The sequence below is a fragment of the Corvus cornix genome, chromosome 22, assembly GCF_000738735.6.
Source record: "Corvus cornix cornix isolate S_Up_H32 chromosome 22, ASM73873v5, whole genome shotgun sequence".
NCBI classification, from domain to species: domain Eukaryota; kingdom Metazoa; phylum Chordata; class Aves; order Passeriformes; family Corvidae; genus Corvus; species Corvus cornix.
The window spans coordinates 2,844,054-2,862,208 of NC_046351.1; the positions used below are offsets into that span (position 1 = coordinate 2,844,054).

The following is an 18,155-nucleotide window of genomic DNA, read 5'->3' on the forward strand; positions in this document are numbered from 1 at the left end:
GTTCAGGTCTCTGAACCAGTCAGTCCTTCTGCCATACAAGCACTTATAATAAAGGGAAGGGTGGCAACTGTATGGAACAACTCCCACTGAGCCATCCTGCTCAGATCCAGGGGCAATTCCAGCTGTTCCTGGAATCCCAGAATGGTTTGGGTTGGAAGGGACCTTAAACCCCATCCAGTCCCACCCCCTGCCATGGGCGGGGACAGCTCCCACTATCCCAGGTTGCTCCAAGCCCTGTCCAGCCTGTCCTTGTGCCAGGGCCTCCCCACCCTTATAGTAAAGAGTTTCCTTCTAATACCATGTTTGAGACAGGAAATTAAGCTCAGGTGTAGAAAGCAACAGTTGCCCCTAAAAACTGGGTGCATGGAAAAAACAAAAGTCAGATCTTGCGTGTAGGAGTTTCCCAAACCCGTTTGCCACAGGCTGGGTGTCTCTCTTTGGGTGGGCCCAGGAGTGGTGCTTTGTGCCCCAAACCTTGGATTGTTCACAGATATAGGAAGACACCAGACAGCTTGTGAGGCCAGGCTGGGCTGGCTCAAAGCTGGAGGAGGAAGTTCAGCAGCTGGGGAACATGCCATAGGAGTCTCTGTTTAAACTGGGGATAATCTAGTTAGGACCTCCTGCAGGTTAATGGTTTCAGCAAGCACAAGAGCTAATTTGCAGGCAGTATCAGTGCCACCAAGTGGAGAGGACACCCGCAGATGGGCAGGTGCGGTCAGGAAATTGCTGTTTGAATTATCTTTATTCTTATGTTTGAAGAGCTGCTTTTAAGTGCTTTTCTTAGAGAATCAGAATGGTTTGGGTTGGAAGGGACCTAAAAGATCATCTTGTTCTACCCCCTGCCATGGGCAGGGCACCTTCCACTATTCCAGGTTGTTCCAAGCCCTGTCCTTTGGTAGAAAACAGGTTCTTATCTTTGTCCTTTGGTAGAAAACAGGTTCTGCTGCCCCTCCACGCCACAGCCCAGCACATTTTCTCTATAAACACGAGAATGTTTAGGTCTGATTCAGCCCTCACTTCCATGCCTGCAGCTGTGTGTGACAGTTGTCAGTGGTTTGAGTGGGAACAGGATGGGGACTCCCGGTGTCGTAGCAGAAGTGGCAGTGGTTTGGTGGTGATGGGTGACAACTTCTTCCTCAGAACATGATGTCACCTTGTCACAGACATGAGGAGAGGAAGTGTCTGCTCCTCATCCAGCCATGGGAGATGTTTATTTGACAGATACAGGGTTTTTCTTTTCCCCATTTCTCTCACAAGCTGTAGTAATAAAAAGTGCTTGTATAGAATCAGAGGTCTTCATATTTAGTTTATTTTTGCAGGGGGAGAAAACCCAACTTTTCTAATCCCAAACACACAAAGCCCTCTCAAAACCATCACGAATTTCCATTGTAAAAACTGGCATTCTGCAGTCACATTCCTCTTTATGTGCAACACTCCTGAGACAAGTCCAGGCCATGAAATTGAAGCGAGGAGCCGAAACTTGGTGATAACAATGCAAATCCAGAACTGTTCCAGCTTCCCAGTGAGTGGAAAAAGCCTGAGGGGCAGGACACATCTCCAGTGACCTGAGAGGGACAGAGCTGGCTCACGGCAAGTGATCTTTTGTCCTCCTGTGTCTGATCCAGCTCTTGCCCCTTGGATGTGTTGTTAATTCCTGTGTTTTGTCTTGACTTGAAATCCATGGCTACAAACCGAGGTTTTTCTCCATCCCAGTCCCTCAAGGTTTACAGACCAATTCATATGGAAGCCTTTGAAGTCCTGTGTGCTCTTGTCATGGCCTTCAAGTGTGGAGTAATGCCTAAAAGAAAGAATAAATCTTGGAACCATTTAAATGTCTCTTTTGAACTTGGTTGCCCCCCCCCTCTGCCATGGTGACCTCCTGAGATACAAAAAATGCACAATAAACCTGTACTGGGAAGAGATGGAGCCTTTTTTTTTGATCTGACCTTAATATGGTGCCATTCCAGCTGCAGGGGAAGGTTATTAATTATTGTTGAATTCTTTATGTTTGGGTCCAGCTGGCCTCAAATTGTTAATTGTATTTTGGATGTAATCAGCCAAAAGGACAAGAGAAATATCTGTATAACATCAGTGAGGGAATAAGAGAATGTTGCAGTCTGAAAATGTAATCAGTGGAGCACGGATGTGTCTGATTCTTCTGAGCCTGGTCCAGCTTCTGATTTCTTTGCATCAGGTCTCATAAACTGGATCTGAACTGACAGAAAACAACATGTGATGTCATTTAGACTGCCTTTTCTACGAGTTTGGCAGGCATGTGCAGGAGAACAGTCCTTGGGTAGCTGTATTAGCACCATAAATGCTGTTCTGTGCAGGGCTGTAACTCTTCAGAATAATCTCTTTATTCCGGTGTCTTTTCTTGGGGGGGAAACAAGAGTAAAATACTGTGGGAATAAATCCACACAAATACACAGAGCTAAAATCTGGTTGCCAGAGCCAGGATGTGAAGAAAGTCCTTCATTTGATATCTCATCAGCTGAGGTGCATCAGATCCATGGAGCAGTTCCCTTCAAAGCAATTTTGTCACTGTCTTTCCTTTTCCCAGATCAAACCCATGCAGAGTGTGGTTTAGAGGAAGAATTGGGATGGAATCAGAAGATAGGAGATGTGAGGCCCTTCTGGATGACTTGATTTGGGATTTTGAGCTCAGAGAAGGGCTGAGGTCTCTCTAGCCTGGATGGGTGCAGGGCTGCTGAGCTGGAAATTGGGGTTTAATACTTAAATCAGAATTTTTGCTGCTGAAAGGTTTGACTTTGGAATAGCTTTGTTACTGGATGAGGCAGCTTTTGGTAGCTCAATTCCTTGACACATAAAAGGGTCATGATACATAAAGATAGAAGGGATTGTGATATTTCACCAGTTGAGAATTTGAAGCCACTGGATCAAATAAGGTCTGTGATTATGGGATAATCTTCTGTGGGTCAGTTGAGGGCCTGACTTTCAGTTCACGGAGATTGATTTTATTCCTCTTGCTTTCACAGAATTACTCCCAGTTCACACCAGTGCTAGGAGAATATTCCTGCAGCACAGCCTGACAACTCCAGACTTCTAAGCAGGGAGCTGTGCAGTTACCAGGGCTGAATTTAATTACAACCTCTCAATAAATGGCTTGTGACAGAATGTACAACTCAATAAATTCACCAGATTTCAGCACATGCAGTTGCTGTGGGGATTAAGCAGTATTAAACAGGCAGATGTGTTTATAGTGATCAAGCTGCTATTTAAAGTTTTGGGTAGGGGAGATCTGCCTGCTAACAGTTAAGCTTAAATGTTAAGGCTTTTCACCTTATAAACTCCTCTTAAACAATAGGCACATTTAATGCTGGTAGGAGCAGGAAATAATGTGTAAAACTGCAGTTTATAATAGCAACTGGAACCCTGAATACATGGTTTTTATTACATACACAATTTTTGTATCATCTGACCCTAATTCATGTTTATATTGTCCATTTCAAACAGTTTTTCTCCTTCCTGGTAGTGGCATTCATTAGCTGAAGCCCCAAAAAAAATTTTCATGCACACTTTGGATGACACTTAATTAAAGCAGTTGAAAAAAATCCTTTCCAGGGGAAAGCTGGAAGCAAGGGCTATTAATAGAAGCTCCACGAAGGGGTTGTTTGCAAGCCAAGGCCTGCTCAGCTGAGGCAGGATGCAAAAAAGAAAAAAAAAAGTGCATGCCACAATGCCAGGAAGCTATAAAACCCGTTAACCCCCACCTATGAGCACATCCATCCCAAAAGCAGAGCTTTGTTTTCAAGGAGAGGCAAAGAGCTGGATCCAGCGTTCCCTCTGAAGCAATAATTTCTCTGGATCTTAGCAAGGGGTCAAAAATATAAAGGCATTGCTCTTCATCTGCTTTTTTTTTTTTTTTTATTTTTTTATTTTTTTTTATTTTGAGAGAGATTCCAAGTGTTAGAAAGAGATTATATGGGTTTTTTTCTGGCTCTGGTCTCGGAGCATCTTGCAGGCTGTTGGGTAATTCCCCAGCCTTCTGATGAAGACAAGGAGATGTTTTAGGCCAGCCTTAACTGTGGTTCAGCTTTTAGGCTGCCCTTTGTGGTTGGACTTGATCTGTGTGGGTCCCTTCCAGCTCAGGGTATTCCATGATTCTGTGAATTGTGTAAAAAAGCAGTAGGAATGATCTGAGCTTCAAAATTACTTGTGTGTGTATGAGATTGTGCTGGGATCTGATTTTAGTACAGGTTTTACGTTAATATATGATAAGAACATGTTAATAATTGGTGATGCTAGCAGTCTGAAGTGCTGCCAGCACTTCTACCCTGTGTAGATTTTTCCATACTTACGTTAAAACAGCACTGCTTTATTTTCCCCGTCCTTGGAACATTTCATCCGTTCCCCTAAGTCTTTGCCTTCCGCTTCCATTTCACACTCAAATCTCTCCCCACCACCATCCAACCAGTTTGGCTCATGAGATACAGAATATTCCAGCGTGGCTGGATGCCAGCTCTGGTGCAGGAGAGCCACATGGATCACCCAGTGTTGCTGTCTCACTTCAGCTCGTTGTGTGCCTTTAATCCTGAGCCGATTAATCTCGCCGAGGAGGAGCGAGGAATCCTGAGCCGAGCCAGGCAAGCAGGAAAACAGCCCTGGCTGGTGGTGGGTGGCAGCTGGAACAGCAGGAAGCAGGAGCAGATGCACCTTGTAAGCCGTGTGTAATGACAGGAGAGCCAAACCAGGCATGGGAAGGGTAATTAAGAGTCTGGGTGATTAGGGCTGGAGCATGTGGGTCCGCAGGTGCTCAAATCCCACTGCCCTCAGAGGGAGGTGAGTGCTTGGGTTGTCTGGGAGAAAGATAGACTGTCTAGGCTTTTTGGAATCCTGCCAGCGTTTTAACAAGGGAAAAAACTAGATTCTTTGTAATGTATAGAATAGTTTTTCTTACAGTTGTTTTTAAGAAGCTCCTTTGCTGGTGTAACAGCCTTGTTTGCTCTCAGCCCTGGGCTGCTGCATTTTGGGTTCTGCAGCTCAGAAGGTTAAAAGATAAATCTACAGAATGTTTTCTGCTCATAGCTGAGAAACCACTGTAACCCTGAGCTTGGCTTTGCCCTGTGCCTTGCTGAGAGTGTGTTAAATAAAGAGAAACATTAGGATTTGGCCTGAATTTCACTCAGATTCAGGGAGCCACTACAAGGCCCACTAACTCTTTAATTCCTCCTTTGAAGATTTCGTCACTAATGAAGTGATTCTTAAATTATCTTTTCCTTTTCTGTTTTTTTTTTCCTCTCCGTTTTTTTTTCTGTTTCTGGAACAAGCTTTGAGTTTAAAAATGAGCTGGCAACTTCCTTCTCAGACCTCAAGCAGCTGAATTCATTTGCGCAGCAAAAAAAAAATTAACAACAGGAAGAAAACATCTGGGCTGGGGAGCATGACCAGATCAAGGCTGTGGTGGTGGAGGGAATAAAGGGGTGACAACAGCCTGTGTCACAACAGTTTGTCCTGAGTGTGCCCTGCAGGCGTGGGGCCACCCCAGGGATTGAACATTCCTGGTTCCTGCTGTGATGGAAGGAAAGATGGGGCAGTGGGATGGGATCCCCAGGGAGAAGGAGCTCTGTGGGGTCAGCACAGCACTGCTTTTCCCATGGGAAGCCTCCTGGGAATTCTCCATGGAGGGATTTGCTGTGAGCTGGGGTGGGTCAGCCCTTGTGTCTGTGGTCCTGGGGCAGATCATCCCCAGGGATAATCCTGGGAGCCTGGGGCTGTGGGAATGAGGTGGGATGGAGCCTCCATCAGCTGCATGTGCTGCTGAAAGGGACCTGAAAGAAAAAGATTTCTGTTTTACTGTGAGCTCTTGAGCTGTGCCTGAGGGCTGGAAGAAGCTTCTGTGAGCTGCATGTGGGTGATTCCTGGCCATGCCAACAGGCAAGAGCAGTTCCAGAGCTCAGTCCTTTTAAGAGCAGATGAAGAGTCAGCCTTGACTCCTCTCCTTTCCTGGATCTGGGCTCATTTTTACTTATTTAGTCCCCCCAAAACCCCACCCTTGCATGAAGGGATGTAGGCCATGATCTTGCAATGTGTTTGGCCCCTCCCATTGTACAGAGGATGGAAGAATCAAGGAGACTTTGCCATTTGTGTCTGAATTGCCTCCAGACCAGGATTTGGGATTACATCTACCTTCGCCACGCCTTTTGTGCAGCATGCACTGCTCCTGCTGCCTGCACAGCTTCCATCCTGCCCCAGGGTCAGGTACAGGACCCCAGCTCTTGGGCCCCTCTCCAGGGATGTCCCTGTCACTGTGACTATCCCTTGGTGTGCTCTGCTGGGTCCTTTCTCTTTGGACCAGTTCAGTTGCAGGATGTGAAGGCTGTTGCTTACCTCGCACACTCAGGCTGCCTTCCTGCTGAGTTCTTCGTGTGGATGTGGGGAAGCGGTGCTTCGCTGGTGTTTGCCTGGCAGAGCTGCTTTGGAGAGAAAGTGTGCTGTGTTTTGAGGGGGCTGGAGGGTGATTTGGCTCTCAGGGAGCTCAGGGGAGCTGCCACAGGAGATATTCCCAACCCCTGGAGTTGGCTTCCCTGCACATTTTGCACCACCGCCTCCATCCCTGACCCTTCTTGCAGCCAGCTGTGGTTTGGCTTTGTCAGAGAGCTGATAGAGCTCCCTTACCCTCATCCCACTGCCCCCACAAACTCCCCTTAGTCATCCTTGGGCAGTGCATGAAGTGAGCTGGTGATAAAGCCATTCCTGGGGGCTCCAGAGCCGTTCCCAGGGGCTCAGTGCTGGGCTCTGAGGACTCCGTGTTAACCCCTTGGAGCCCTCAGGGGGATTTCCCAGTGCCCACAAGCCATCCATCATCTTGGGGCTGACAGAGCTCTGAGGGCACCTTTAGTCTTGAGTGGAGATGGATTTATTCCTGTGATGTGTTAGAGATTAAATGGGCTTTTTTTTGGCTTTTTAATTAGCCATTTGTGTAAATGTGGGCTTTCTCCATGTCCCATTGGAAAAGCAAAGGGAATGCTATTTTTCTCCTTGTTGTTCATTCTACTTAAGCTAAAGATTAACTTTGGCAGAGCGACAGGGGCTCTGTGCTGGCCAAGAAGCAATTCAGGCTGGAAGTTAGCGGAAGGTTTCTGACCACTAGGGAGAAGCAGATCATGGAACAGAAATGGGATGATTTTTTAACAAAACAGGTCAGTTTATTGTCTGGTTATATTTGGTCTGCTTTTCCCAATGGTGGTGAAAAGCACATCCTTGATGTGGTGCCAGACAGGAGGCAAATTTCCAAGTTTTCACTCCTAGCATGGATTTCTGTGATGGGCAGGGAGGGAGCAGAGACAGAGACTACCAGCCACTCCTGGGGCTCCGAGCTGATCAAAGCTGCAGCTGCACTGCCGAGGCTGTAAGGATGTGCATATCCTTCCCTTGGTGTGATGCTTCCAGGGGAAAAGCCTTTTGGAAAAGCACGAATATTCTAAGCTGTCTCCCTTTGCAAAGGGGAGAGGGTGGGCAGAGTTTTGCAGCAGGGATGGTTGTTTTGGGTGAGCTCTTGGCTTTCTGCAGTGTGTGCACAGCTCAGGCAGCTGAGATGTCTCTGCTGACTCGGGTGGCTGAGGCTCATGTCTGTTCAGGAGAGCTGGGCTGGCTTTCCCAGTGTGAATCTGGTTCTTTAGGCAGTGCAAAACCATTTATAAATCTTGGCTGCTGTGTCTGCATGGGGGTGAAGCAAAGCTTTGTTCTGCCCTGAGGGTGAGCAGGACCCATGGGCTCTGTCTCTCATCCCAGCTGTGATTTAGAGCAGACCTGATCCTCACCATAAAGTTAAAAATAAACTGCTGGGATTTCACTGCTGATAATTGAAGCAATTTCTGCTTTTTCTGTGTGTTTTAATGTAGAATCAAGCTAGGTCCTCTCCTCCTCCCCAGCAGTGCCTGCCCAGTTTGTGACCCCTGAAATCCCACAGGCTTTTCCTACTCTCACAGTTCAGCACTGGAGATGCTGACTTGCTTCTTTTGTTTCACTGTGTCTTTTGAAGATCTCAGAGACTCCATGTGCTCAAATAAAAACCAGGAACACTGTACCTTCAGATCCAGGTCCCTTGTGTCACCCTTTGAGGCTGTCCTGCAGTTGCAGTTGCCTGTGAATCCAGTTGCTGCTGGATTCGGTGTGAGGATCAAACTGAGCAGGTGCCAGAGGCAGTAGGACCTTCTCAGTGTCAGAGAGATCTCTCCAACCACCAATTGTTGGTCCTGCTTCCTCCAGTCCTCTGGTAGGTGCTCCTGGTTGGGATGTGTAGCACCAACAGTTGTAATAAACAGGTTATAGTAACAACTCATTTTCCTTCAGCTGCTGCTCCATAGTCGACTTCCCTGGCTGCTTCCCTGGCTGTTTCTGTGGAAACCACTGAGAAATTTCAAATTAGAAATATTTTAAGGGGAAAGAGGGTGCCTTGATTTTGCAGCAGCCTCTGCACAGCTGTGCTTGCTGTCCTGGGTACCCAGGAAAGCTCCTGCATCAGCCATTTACCAGTGTTTTGGTTGTCATTCCCAGTTGACCATGTGGTTCCCGAGCCTGGGACCAGTTTGCTGACGGCGTTCGACCAGTGGCGAGAGTGGGCAGACAGCAAATCCTGCTGTGACTACTCCCTGCATGTGGACATCACTGAGTGGCATAAAGGTGTCCAGGAGGAGATGGAAGCTCTAGTTAAAGATCATGGTAAGATCAGGGAAGCCTTTCCCCTCCTTGTTTTTCAGGATCCCCTGTTTTTTGGGGCTGTCTCTCATGCAGTATTTTACTTTTGTATCCCAATGAAGCTGTTTTGGGCCCATTCTGGCTCCTTGGGAAGATTTGGGCAGTTGGGATTGCAGAGAGCTTAGGGGTTGGGGCACACTGGTGTTGCAGCACTGATTTTCCAGAGGTGAATCTCCTGATTTTCCTGTGCAGAGCAGCTCCTGTGTCCAGTGGAGGCCCTTTGGGTTCATCAGTGCCCTTGGTGATACCTGCAGCCACTAAAGTGCTGTAAACAAGGGAAGTATCAGCCCCAGGAGAAACAACCCAGCTCTGGCTGCTAAAAGTGAAGAGCTGAGTAAAATAACCTCATAAGTTTTCCCCCTCTTCAATTTCCTTGGCGTTTCATCCTCAGGCTGGAGTAATTTTCCATCCTGTTTGCAGTTTCAAAATCCAGCATTTTATGTGCCCTAATGGGAGCTTCCCACATGTGCTGGGTGAGAGTTTTTACTGATTCCAAAAGCTGGAGAGGGAAAGCCAGCTTAGGATCAGTGGGTCAGTCTGGACACATCACAGACACAGATTTCCCATTGTTCTCCCTGGAGGGTGAGGGGGATCAGCCAGCCAGGCCCAGTCTCTGCTTTTGTGTGAGATGCATTTTTGCTTTTATTTTGTTACTCAACCTCTTACAGTGCTGAATCCATGGAATTATTGCTGGGGGGCTGATTTAGGGGCTGCATTCCATGGCTTTACCTGCAACGTGCTCTCTTTCCACCAGGTGTGAACTCCTTCTTGGTGTACATGGCTTTCAAAGATCGCTTTCAGCTCAGTGATTCTCAGGTAGGAAGGAAGGCTTCATGTTCAGTTTGTCACAAAAAAGTGTTTAAATTCAGTATCCTGGGATCTGACACACTCTCCCATCTCTATGTGTGTAACAGTACCTAAGATTGGCAACAGCAGCCACAGCTCTGGTTTGAAGATTATATTTTTAATTAAAAATAAAACCCAACCAACAGCAAACCCCGAAAGGCTTGGCTGAGGGAAGCAATGGTAAAACCCTCAGTTTGAGAGGTCTGAGGTTTTATTCCAGCTCCTACGGGGTAGAAGCAGTGGCAGTTCTACGAATTGCTGCTTTATGCCTCTGCACAGGGCAGGACAGGGAGATCTCTGGGGTAATTACTCTGTTTAGAAGCTAAAACTGATCCTGGTCCAGAGGTGGTTTTCAGTGGTAGAATCACTGGGACCTTAAAAAAGAATTAGTTACCCTCCTGTTTGCTGTTCTGGTGGGCATGTTTGGGCACATTTAGCTGTTGAGAGGGGCAGTTTATGTTTCTGAAGGTGTGGGAGGAGAGGAATGCCTGGGAGTGTTGGTGTGTGGGTTATCTCTGAGGGCTCTGGAAGCATTTTGATGAGGGACCATTGACGGCGCCAGTTGGGGGTTACTGGACCTGAGACCTCTCAGACTGGTTGCTGGAGTGGGAAATCACACTGCTCCTACCTCCAAATACTGGATTTCCATAGAGAACCTGCCCCCAGCACTCAGATATGAGGGATGTTTTTCATGCCAGGCACCACTAAATGAGACATGAAACAGGTACAACTCTTCAAGTCCTTTAAAATCATCCAGCTACGGGGCTTGTGTTGTCATTTCTTCCTCCTGTGTGGTAAACACTCCAGACCTGCTGCTGGGTAATCCTCCTTTGCCACATCAGCAGCATCCAACTGTAGAACTGGGAAATTCAGTGACAGGCATGAAAACACCTTGCATCTCTCCAGCAAGCCACATCTTACATTGCTTAATGCTTCCCTTCCTCCTTTCCCTCCTGCAAAATTCTGGTTTCTGAGGGGATCTGCAGTGTGGCCTTCCCAACAGGTGTGTTCCTGTTGTGATGTGTGTTGTCTGTCCCCCAGATTTACGAGGTCCTGAGTGTGATCCGGGACATCGGTGCCACAGCCCAAGTGCATGCTGAGAACGGTGACATCATTGCCGAGGTATGGCCTGTTTGTTCTCTGAGTTACTGGCTGCAAAATGCTGGGAGGGGTTTAAATTCTGACTCCTTCTTTGCAAATAGAAAGCCACACAGGCTGTTGAGAGCATGGCATGGCTGTGTGGCACACACAGGGAGGGTGTGAGCAGGGCTGTACAGCAGAATTTATTCCCCTTTGACACTGATAAAGCAGGTTTTTGTGGCAGCTTTCAGTTTGGGGTGGATATTGGGCTTCTCTGCCTCTCTCCCCAAAAGTGAAAAGCTGGGTGTGACTGTCACTGTGTGCAACAAAATGTTCTTCAGGAAATAAGAAGAGGGGGAGTGGAAAGGGATGCAGATCCGTACAGTGCGTGAGGTGCTGATGTTTGGGGTCTGTTTATCTTTCAAACAGCAGCAAGGGAGAAATGTTAATAATGTATTCAATTTAATCTTATCTCCAGCTCATTTTGTACACTGTGTCTCAAGCACTCAGAAGATTTCTGTGTTCTCTGGCCGGGCAAGAGCCCACCCCAGTCCTTGAGCCCAGCTGCAGGATGATTTTTTTTCTATGAGATCTCATTTTGCCACATCTTAGAGATGATTTTATAGACACAAATGAGTGCTGAAAGTCGAGGGGCAATGAACCCCGTGTGAAGCAACTCCAAATAAAAGGTTTGCTTGACCTCCTGTGAACAAATCAGCAAGGTTTTATGAGCTCTGATTATTCTCAGCAAGGGGAGTTGGACAGGATTCTCTTGCAGGACCTTTATGCAAAGCCCCCTGTGATTTTTAGCCAGCACAGATGCTCAGGATCTCACTCGTGCCCCTTTTCAACAGCTGTGTGTGCTGCAAGAAAAATGCCCTGTTGCTTTAAATTTCATCCCTGCTCTTTTTTCCTCCCTGCCTTAGGAGCAGCAAAGGATCCTGGAGCTGGGGATCACAGGCCCTGAAGGGCATGTGTTGAGCAGACCTGAAGAGGTGAGAACCCCCCTGCCTTTGCATTTACTCCACTCTCCAATTTATAGCATCTCTGCATTGCCATCAAGTACTTCATGTAAGGATGAATGTGTCTGGAAGGAGGATTTTTCTGCATTTGGGGTTATGTTGGTGGAATTCTGCCACTGTCTTTTCTAGTCTTTCCAGTCTCTTGGGCTTCTCTCTTGGTCATTGTTTTATCAGACTTCAGTGAATCAGCAGAATTTTTTAATGTATGCCCAAATCCTGACGGGGTCTTAGGTACTTCCATAGCTTCCATTACTGTGATATTTGATATTTTGATGAAATTTTACCAGTGGGGTGGGGCTTTTTATACCAATGGATTAAGTGGTTTGCTGAAGGCACAGAAAATACGTACCAGAGAGGGGAGCTCATGCTCAGGCCTTAGTGCAGTACTTCAATATAGTTACCCTTCATATTTCCCCATGGATTTCTCCAGGGATGAGCACCCCAATCTCTCTAAGCCTTTGAAATAAATCCCAAAATAGGAAAGAGCCTTAAAACTTTGCCTTTGAAGTTGGTTCCCATTGCATTCTTCACTGCCAGTCCTTCAGTGTCTCTAAGCTGGACACCTCACCGTGGCATTCTGGGTTTGTGGAGTCCATCTGTTCTGTACAAGCAGCTCTTTTTGTTCCTCCAAGATCCCAGGGCTTTGCTGCCTGCCAGATGTGGCAGCTGGGAGCTGGGGCTGTGAGATCATCCACACGTGCCCCTCATGCTCCCTCTCTATTTCCTCCCCTTGGTTCAGACAAGCAGCATCCAGAGGCATTTCAGTGGGAACATAAATCATTCTGTTGCTTAGGGGGAAAAAAAAAAAATGCTCCACTTGGACAGTAAGTGAATCCTCACAGAATTTGTGTGTGGCTCCAGGAGCTGGGATCTCTTGCTTCCTGAAATTGTGAGCAAACACTTTGCACTGAGCTTTCCAGTAACCCATCCAATTTGTGTTTTTTTAACATATATTTTGGCCTGCATCGGGAGAGTGGGAACAGATGCTGGTGTGACACTTCAGGGAGTTCAGTTTGGGTTGTTTTCAAAGGAAGGCTGCTCTTACCTTAAAGGATCTGGACATCAAACCAGCCAAGCTGTGTCTGGCTGTTCCAGAGTTCATCCTTCATGGAGCAGGAGCTTTAAAGTGTGAGTTGTGTGGTTCCCAGGTGTGGATGGGTTGTTAATCTGTGCAGGACTGTGCTCTGCCTCAGTGCAGGGAGGAAAAAGGCAGCCTGAGGACACGTGGCTGCCGCAGATGAGGCTCAGTGAAGCCTCTCCCTGATGTCACACAGGGCAGCCTCTGTGCAGCTGAGCTCAGCTGTGCTCTGCCCAAGCTTGGGAAGCATTTGGTCCAACATTCTCCTCCTTGAAAGTCATAGGAAACAGAGCAGGAAACGATGTCATCTGGTTCCCTCCCCTCCCTTTCTGCAGCATGGGGGTGACTCTGTGCTTTTAAAAACATCCAGCTCCCCTTGGGATGGCTGGTGATAGAAGCCAGATTCCAAGGGTGGCAGCAAATCCCTAATTCCTGTTGACTTCGGCAGAAGTGGATGTTTGTTGTATCCCTCTGGGGTGCTGTTTACACTAGAATTGGTTTTTCCTGCTGTCCCTTAGGGAGTGCAAAGCCCATCCTAAGGATGGTTGGCATCTGACTGGAGAGCTCCTTAATTCAGACCTCCATCTACGGCAAACCAGCAGGAGTTGCTGAGCAAGTCTAAAACATTTATTAACTTAAAACTCCCACTCATTTCAGGGCGAATTACATCAGAGTGAAGCATTCAGGGGCTGGCCACGTGTATTTGTGTCTTGGAGTGCACACATCTGAATTCCCAGGCTGGCAGGAGGCTCAAATTGAGGCTTAAGTTTCACTGCTGACTCAGGGGTTTAGCTTTGCTCACGTCTGTCACCTGGGCTGAGCCAAGGTGACAGTGTCCAGTACGTTATTCCAGCCAGAAAACAGGGCCTGGATTAAGAAAGCACCATCCCAACTCAGCCTCACCCATCACTTTCTGGAAAACTCTCCCCCTCACAGCTCATTCTGTGATGACTTTTCGGAGTGATCCATCATTTTTTTGTTTTTATTTCAGCCGCAAAAACGCTGGAAGCACAAGCAGTCCAAGTGCTCCAGGAAATGTCTGTCTTTTTTTTGGTTTGTTTTGTTTTTTTTCCAAGAGAACTGCTGTGCTAGGGCTTCTAATGCATCCTGGTAATTGCAAACATTCCCCTTTGGACTACTCATTGGGTTATTGTTACGTGCCTGTCACCATAGCATCTGGGCACGAGGCAGGAATTCAGCAGCCTTGTTCAGAAAATATTACCCTGCTGCTTCACAGTTGCTCAAACGCCTTCTGCGCAAAAGTCTGGGGGTGTGTGTTGTTTTATCCCTGCTTTGCCTGCAGGGAAACTGAGGCATGGAGTGGAAACGTGGTTCCCACATGCTGCAGAGGCAGAGCCGTGTACAGACCTGCTCTAGTGGGGAGTTTGCAAAGGGAGGCCACAGCCTGGAAGCTTTGGCCTGTCTGAGTCCTCCCCTTGTCTCTCAGAAGGGAGAGCTGGGCTTTTCTTGGCTCTTCCTTTCAGCCCCTGTGAGTGCTGCTGGCTGTGACACTTCAGGTCCAACATCCTGGAACAAACCCCTCCCTCACAGCCTTTCCCATTTGTCTGGGGCAGCTGGGCCAGAAAATACCCCTTGGTGAGCATCCCCTGCGTGGGACTGTAACCCTTTGGGCCCCAGAGACCACCCTGCTGGCTCTTGGGGGGCTGGTTTGCTGTAAAAATTCCTGGCTGTTGTTTTCCTGGAGCATTCCAGCTGCAAACAGGGCATGGGTGCAAGCAGTGGCTTCGTTGGCACGAGCAGAGCTCTTCAGGACACTTGGACATCAGCCTGGCCACAGTTTCCTAAGCTGGTGGTTCTTTTCTAGGTGGTTCTTTTCCTCCAAGCACATTGCTGGGAGCCAGCAGTCACAGAATCCCAGAGTGGTTTGGGTTTGAAGGGACCTCAAAGCCCACTCAGTCCCACCCCTCCCATGGGCAGGGACACCTTCCACTATCCCAGGCTGCTCCAAGCCCTGTCCAGCCTGGCCCTGGGCACTTGCAGGGATGAGGGAGCCCACAACCTGTCTGGGCAATGTGTTTGGGACAGGTGATGATGATTTGTGGTACTTGGGCTGTGAGCAGTTACTGCAGAGCAGGTTTTCCCAAGTGCTGAGTGTGTGCTAACCCCACCAAGAGTCCGTGGGAGAGGTTCTAGGTGCCTCTCACATTGGGGAATCAGCTGGGAGATTGCTCTGGGTTTGTTTCTGCTGTTGTTTGCTTGGAAAATATCCATGGCATTGCAGGCAGCAGCCACTGTGTGCATCACCCAGCTGTTCAATCTGGATCCTTTGATTAAGACATGTGATCCATAAAATCAGAGTGATGCCTGTCATCCCGAGGCTGCAGTTACAGCGTGACCCTCAGCTTGGCTGAGGTTAATTCTCTGTACACATGCAAGGAAAAGCAGTTGATTTATGGGGTGGTTCACACTCTGTCAGATCCCAAGCCAGAGACTGTAGTGGAGGGTACAATTTAGGAGGCTTGTTTGCAAACGTGGCCTACCAGAGTCTGTGGTGCAGCATCTCCTTTCTGCGTGGGCTGGAGCAGGAGCAGTTTTGTTGAGTCAACATTTAGTTGCTTATTTTTGTCTAGGTTAAAAAAGGGGCTTAATCATTCTGACCCTGAGCACCTGCCTGTTTTAGTTCAGGCAGAGAGGCTCTGAAGCAGCCTGGGAGAAGAGGTGGTAATGAGAGAGGACTGCAGCTTGCAGTCATTTAATTGCTGTGATTACACTGTGCCTTTTCTGGCTCAGAGGTGGGAAATGCCTCGTCACTCTCGGTTTTCTGGGAGAACAGGGTCTGGGACCTCGGAGGGTAACTGGGGTGCTGTGGGGTGTCCCTGACCTGCTGCCGCCTCTGTTCCTCAGGTGGAGGCAGAGGCTGTGAACCGGGCAATAACCATTGCCAACCAGACCAACTGCCCCCTGTACATCACCAAGGTGATGAGCAAAAGTGCTGCTGATGTCATTGCTCAAGCCAGGAAAAAGGGTAAGTTATTTCCTCCTTAGCTCATGCACTTCAGCTCCTGCCAACATCAGCTTCATCCCTACAAGAAAGGTTTCTTTTTCCAGTGTTATTGTCCAGGCTCCTTTTATAAAGGTCCCCAGCAGCTCCTTCTGCCTCATCTGCCACAGACAAGGATTCAGTGGTTGTGTCAGAGCCAGGAGCTGCTTATTTCTGCTCAGCCCTGAACTTGTCTCCTTCACATTCATCCTCCCACACCGAGCCATGTGCCTCCATGATATCACAGAGTCGTTCCATGCTCCTTCCACATAGTGAATCCCCTTGGAGACTGCAGCTGGGTCCTCCTTCCAGCTGCTGTGGTTCTCCCTTGGTGCTTTCTGCTGAGCTTCCTGGGGGTCAGCAGTGTTCCTGACAGAGTTCTTGACTCACAGGCCCTGTTGGATTTAGTTGGAGTAGCCAAAGAGGCCACCAGTTCCAGCTGCCTGCTGTGCTTCTTGCTTGTGGAATAGATGCTCTCCATGTGCTGTAACTCACAGCCTGACATCCGTGCAGGGATTGGGATCAGCAGGCTGGGTTAGGTTTGGGAATTGCGACTGCTTCTGATAACTCTGCTTGGGGATGCTGCAAGAAGCAAGACTCAGACCTGCTGTGGATGCTGCTGCCTATGTCTGTCCTCTCTGACTGAGGCTTGTGAGGGAACTGAGCTGCTGTGAGGGGTGCAGAAACTTCCCCCAAGCCCTGCCCCTGCTGCCTGGCCCTCCAAGGATCCAGGGTTGCCTGCAGAGTGAGTGCTGTCTGCTGCTTTATCCTGTGACTAAACCCTTCACTTCTATTTAAAGCTGCTCAGGATGGGTGAGTAACTGGGAGGGATGATTTACCCTCTTCTTTCCTCACAAGGCTTGGATTTAATTTTCTGCAGCCTAAATAAGCCTGGATGGGTATACAAATGACATCACTTTCCATCTGGGTGTTTGGTGCGAGAGGAGCTGATTTCCAGCAAACAGATTGGTGTTTGTGCATTGGCTCAGGAGTATTTTGGTCCCGTGATTCCTGTTAAAGGAGTTGGTGAGGAGGACTGATTTCCAAGGTTGTTTGTGGAAGCAGCTGGAGCCGTTTGGGATAAACCTTCCTTTCCCAGCTCTGTCAGAGGGGATTATCCTGGAGGAAGATGCATTGACCCAGCAAAGTGGCTGCATGTTGCATCCCTGCAGAAATGAACTTGGTGTTGTGGTGCAGCTGTATCCTGAGAGCCAGGGAAGCCTCCCTTCCCTTTTCCAGATAAAATACTGAAGGCATGTGCACCACAAAGGTGGAGCATCAACAGAAACACCTTCTTGCTACACTCAGTGTCCTGAGACCACCAGCTGCAAGTGGAGTGGGGCGTTGGGATGAGGGACCACACACTTGGATCACAGAAAGCCATAAAACACAACTTGGCTTGGGTGGATGTTACCCTGCCTGCAAAAGGTGCTGGGATTGTCCCAGAGGAATGATCCACAGGGCTCACTTCACTCAGCCTCCTGAGTGAGCCAGAACACGTGGTTTTCATTCAAAGTGCATTTTCTCCTTATTAGGAGAATTTGGGGTATAAATGGTGCCCCATCACTTGGTTCCTTTATTCAAATAACTCAATTTAAATGCTGTGCAGTAACCCAGGAGGGCCACACACACTGGTCTTGCCCTCCCAAACAACAGAGGAAGCATAACCGAAGACTATCCAAGGCGAAAACAAACGAGGATTGATTTGCTAAATGGAAAAGAGCAGACGTTATTTAAAGCCAGATGTTCCCAGTGGCTTTTGTATGGAGGAGACTCTGCAGACTCTGTTGCTGGCAGATCTGGGGCCCGAAAGCATCACTCCCTGCAGAACAATCCCCCCAATGTGCTGGCCCACAAGAGGCCTCCCGTTAATAGGCAGCGTGTGTTTGGCCTTGTTGTGATTTCAGAACCCTATTTGTGGTCAGTGATGTCAGGGAGCCTCTTCCTCTGCTGCTGGAAACCCTCTGGCAAAGGCTGTTCCTGCACCTCCTGTGTCAGCAGGGTCCTGGGAGCAGCATGGAGCCAGTTAATCATCATCCTGCCTCAGCTAGTGGGCTCTTTCCCAGCTGTCTTGAGACCCCAGAGACACAACAGTAGCTCTGAATACAGTGAAAGAAATGTTCTGTCTTTTCACTCTGCATGGTGAGGTGTGAGACCCTGCCGACCAGCTCTGGTTGTCCCTCTCCCCATCATTCCTGACTGAAGTATTTAGGGTTGGCATCTCAGCCACCCACATCTTTGGCAGGCAGATCCAAACCCGTGAAGTGCCTGGGCTGGGGAGGCAGGTGGGTGGGCACAAAGCAGATTTTGGGGAAGTTGCATTTGGTGAGCAGATCCCTGGGACTGCCAGCTTGTGCTGCTTTTGAAGTTGCAGCATCTGCTTGGTGTGCAGATGGTGCTGGTGCGT

The 18,155-nt window shown here is 48.3% G+C and overlaps 1 protein-coding gene across 3 annotated transcripts in view; it reads left to right on the forward strand.

Annotated features, from left to right (window-relative positions):
- DPYSL2 (dihydropyrimidinase like 2) overlaps positions 1-18,155 on the forward strand; it is a 53,722-nt gene that overhangs the window by 24,729 nt on the left and 10,838 nt on the right. For all 3 annotated transcript variants that reach the window (XM_019291212.3, XM_010408272.4, XM_039564227.1), the window contains 5 exons: positions 8,521-8,685; positions 9,476-9,537; positions 10,609-10,689; positions 11,574-11,642; positions 15,613-15,733. In XM_019291212.3, coding sequence (XP_019146757.1) covers positions 8,521-8,685; positions 9,476-9,537; positions 10,609-10,689; positions 11,574-11,642; positions 15,613-15,733 — 498 coding nt within the window. The remainder of the gene's footprint in view (positions 1-8,520; positions 8,686-9,475; positions 9,538-10,608; positions 10,690-11,573; positions 11,643-15,612; positions 15,734-18,155) is intronic.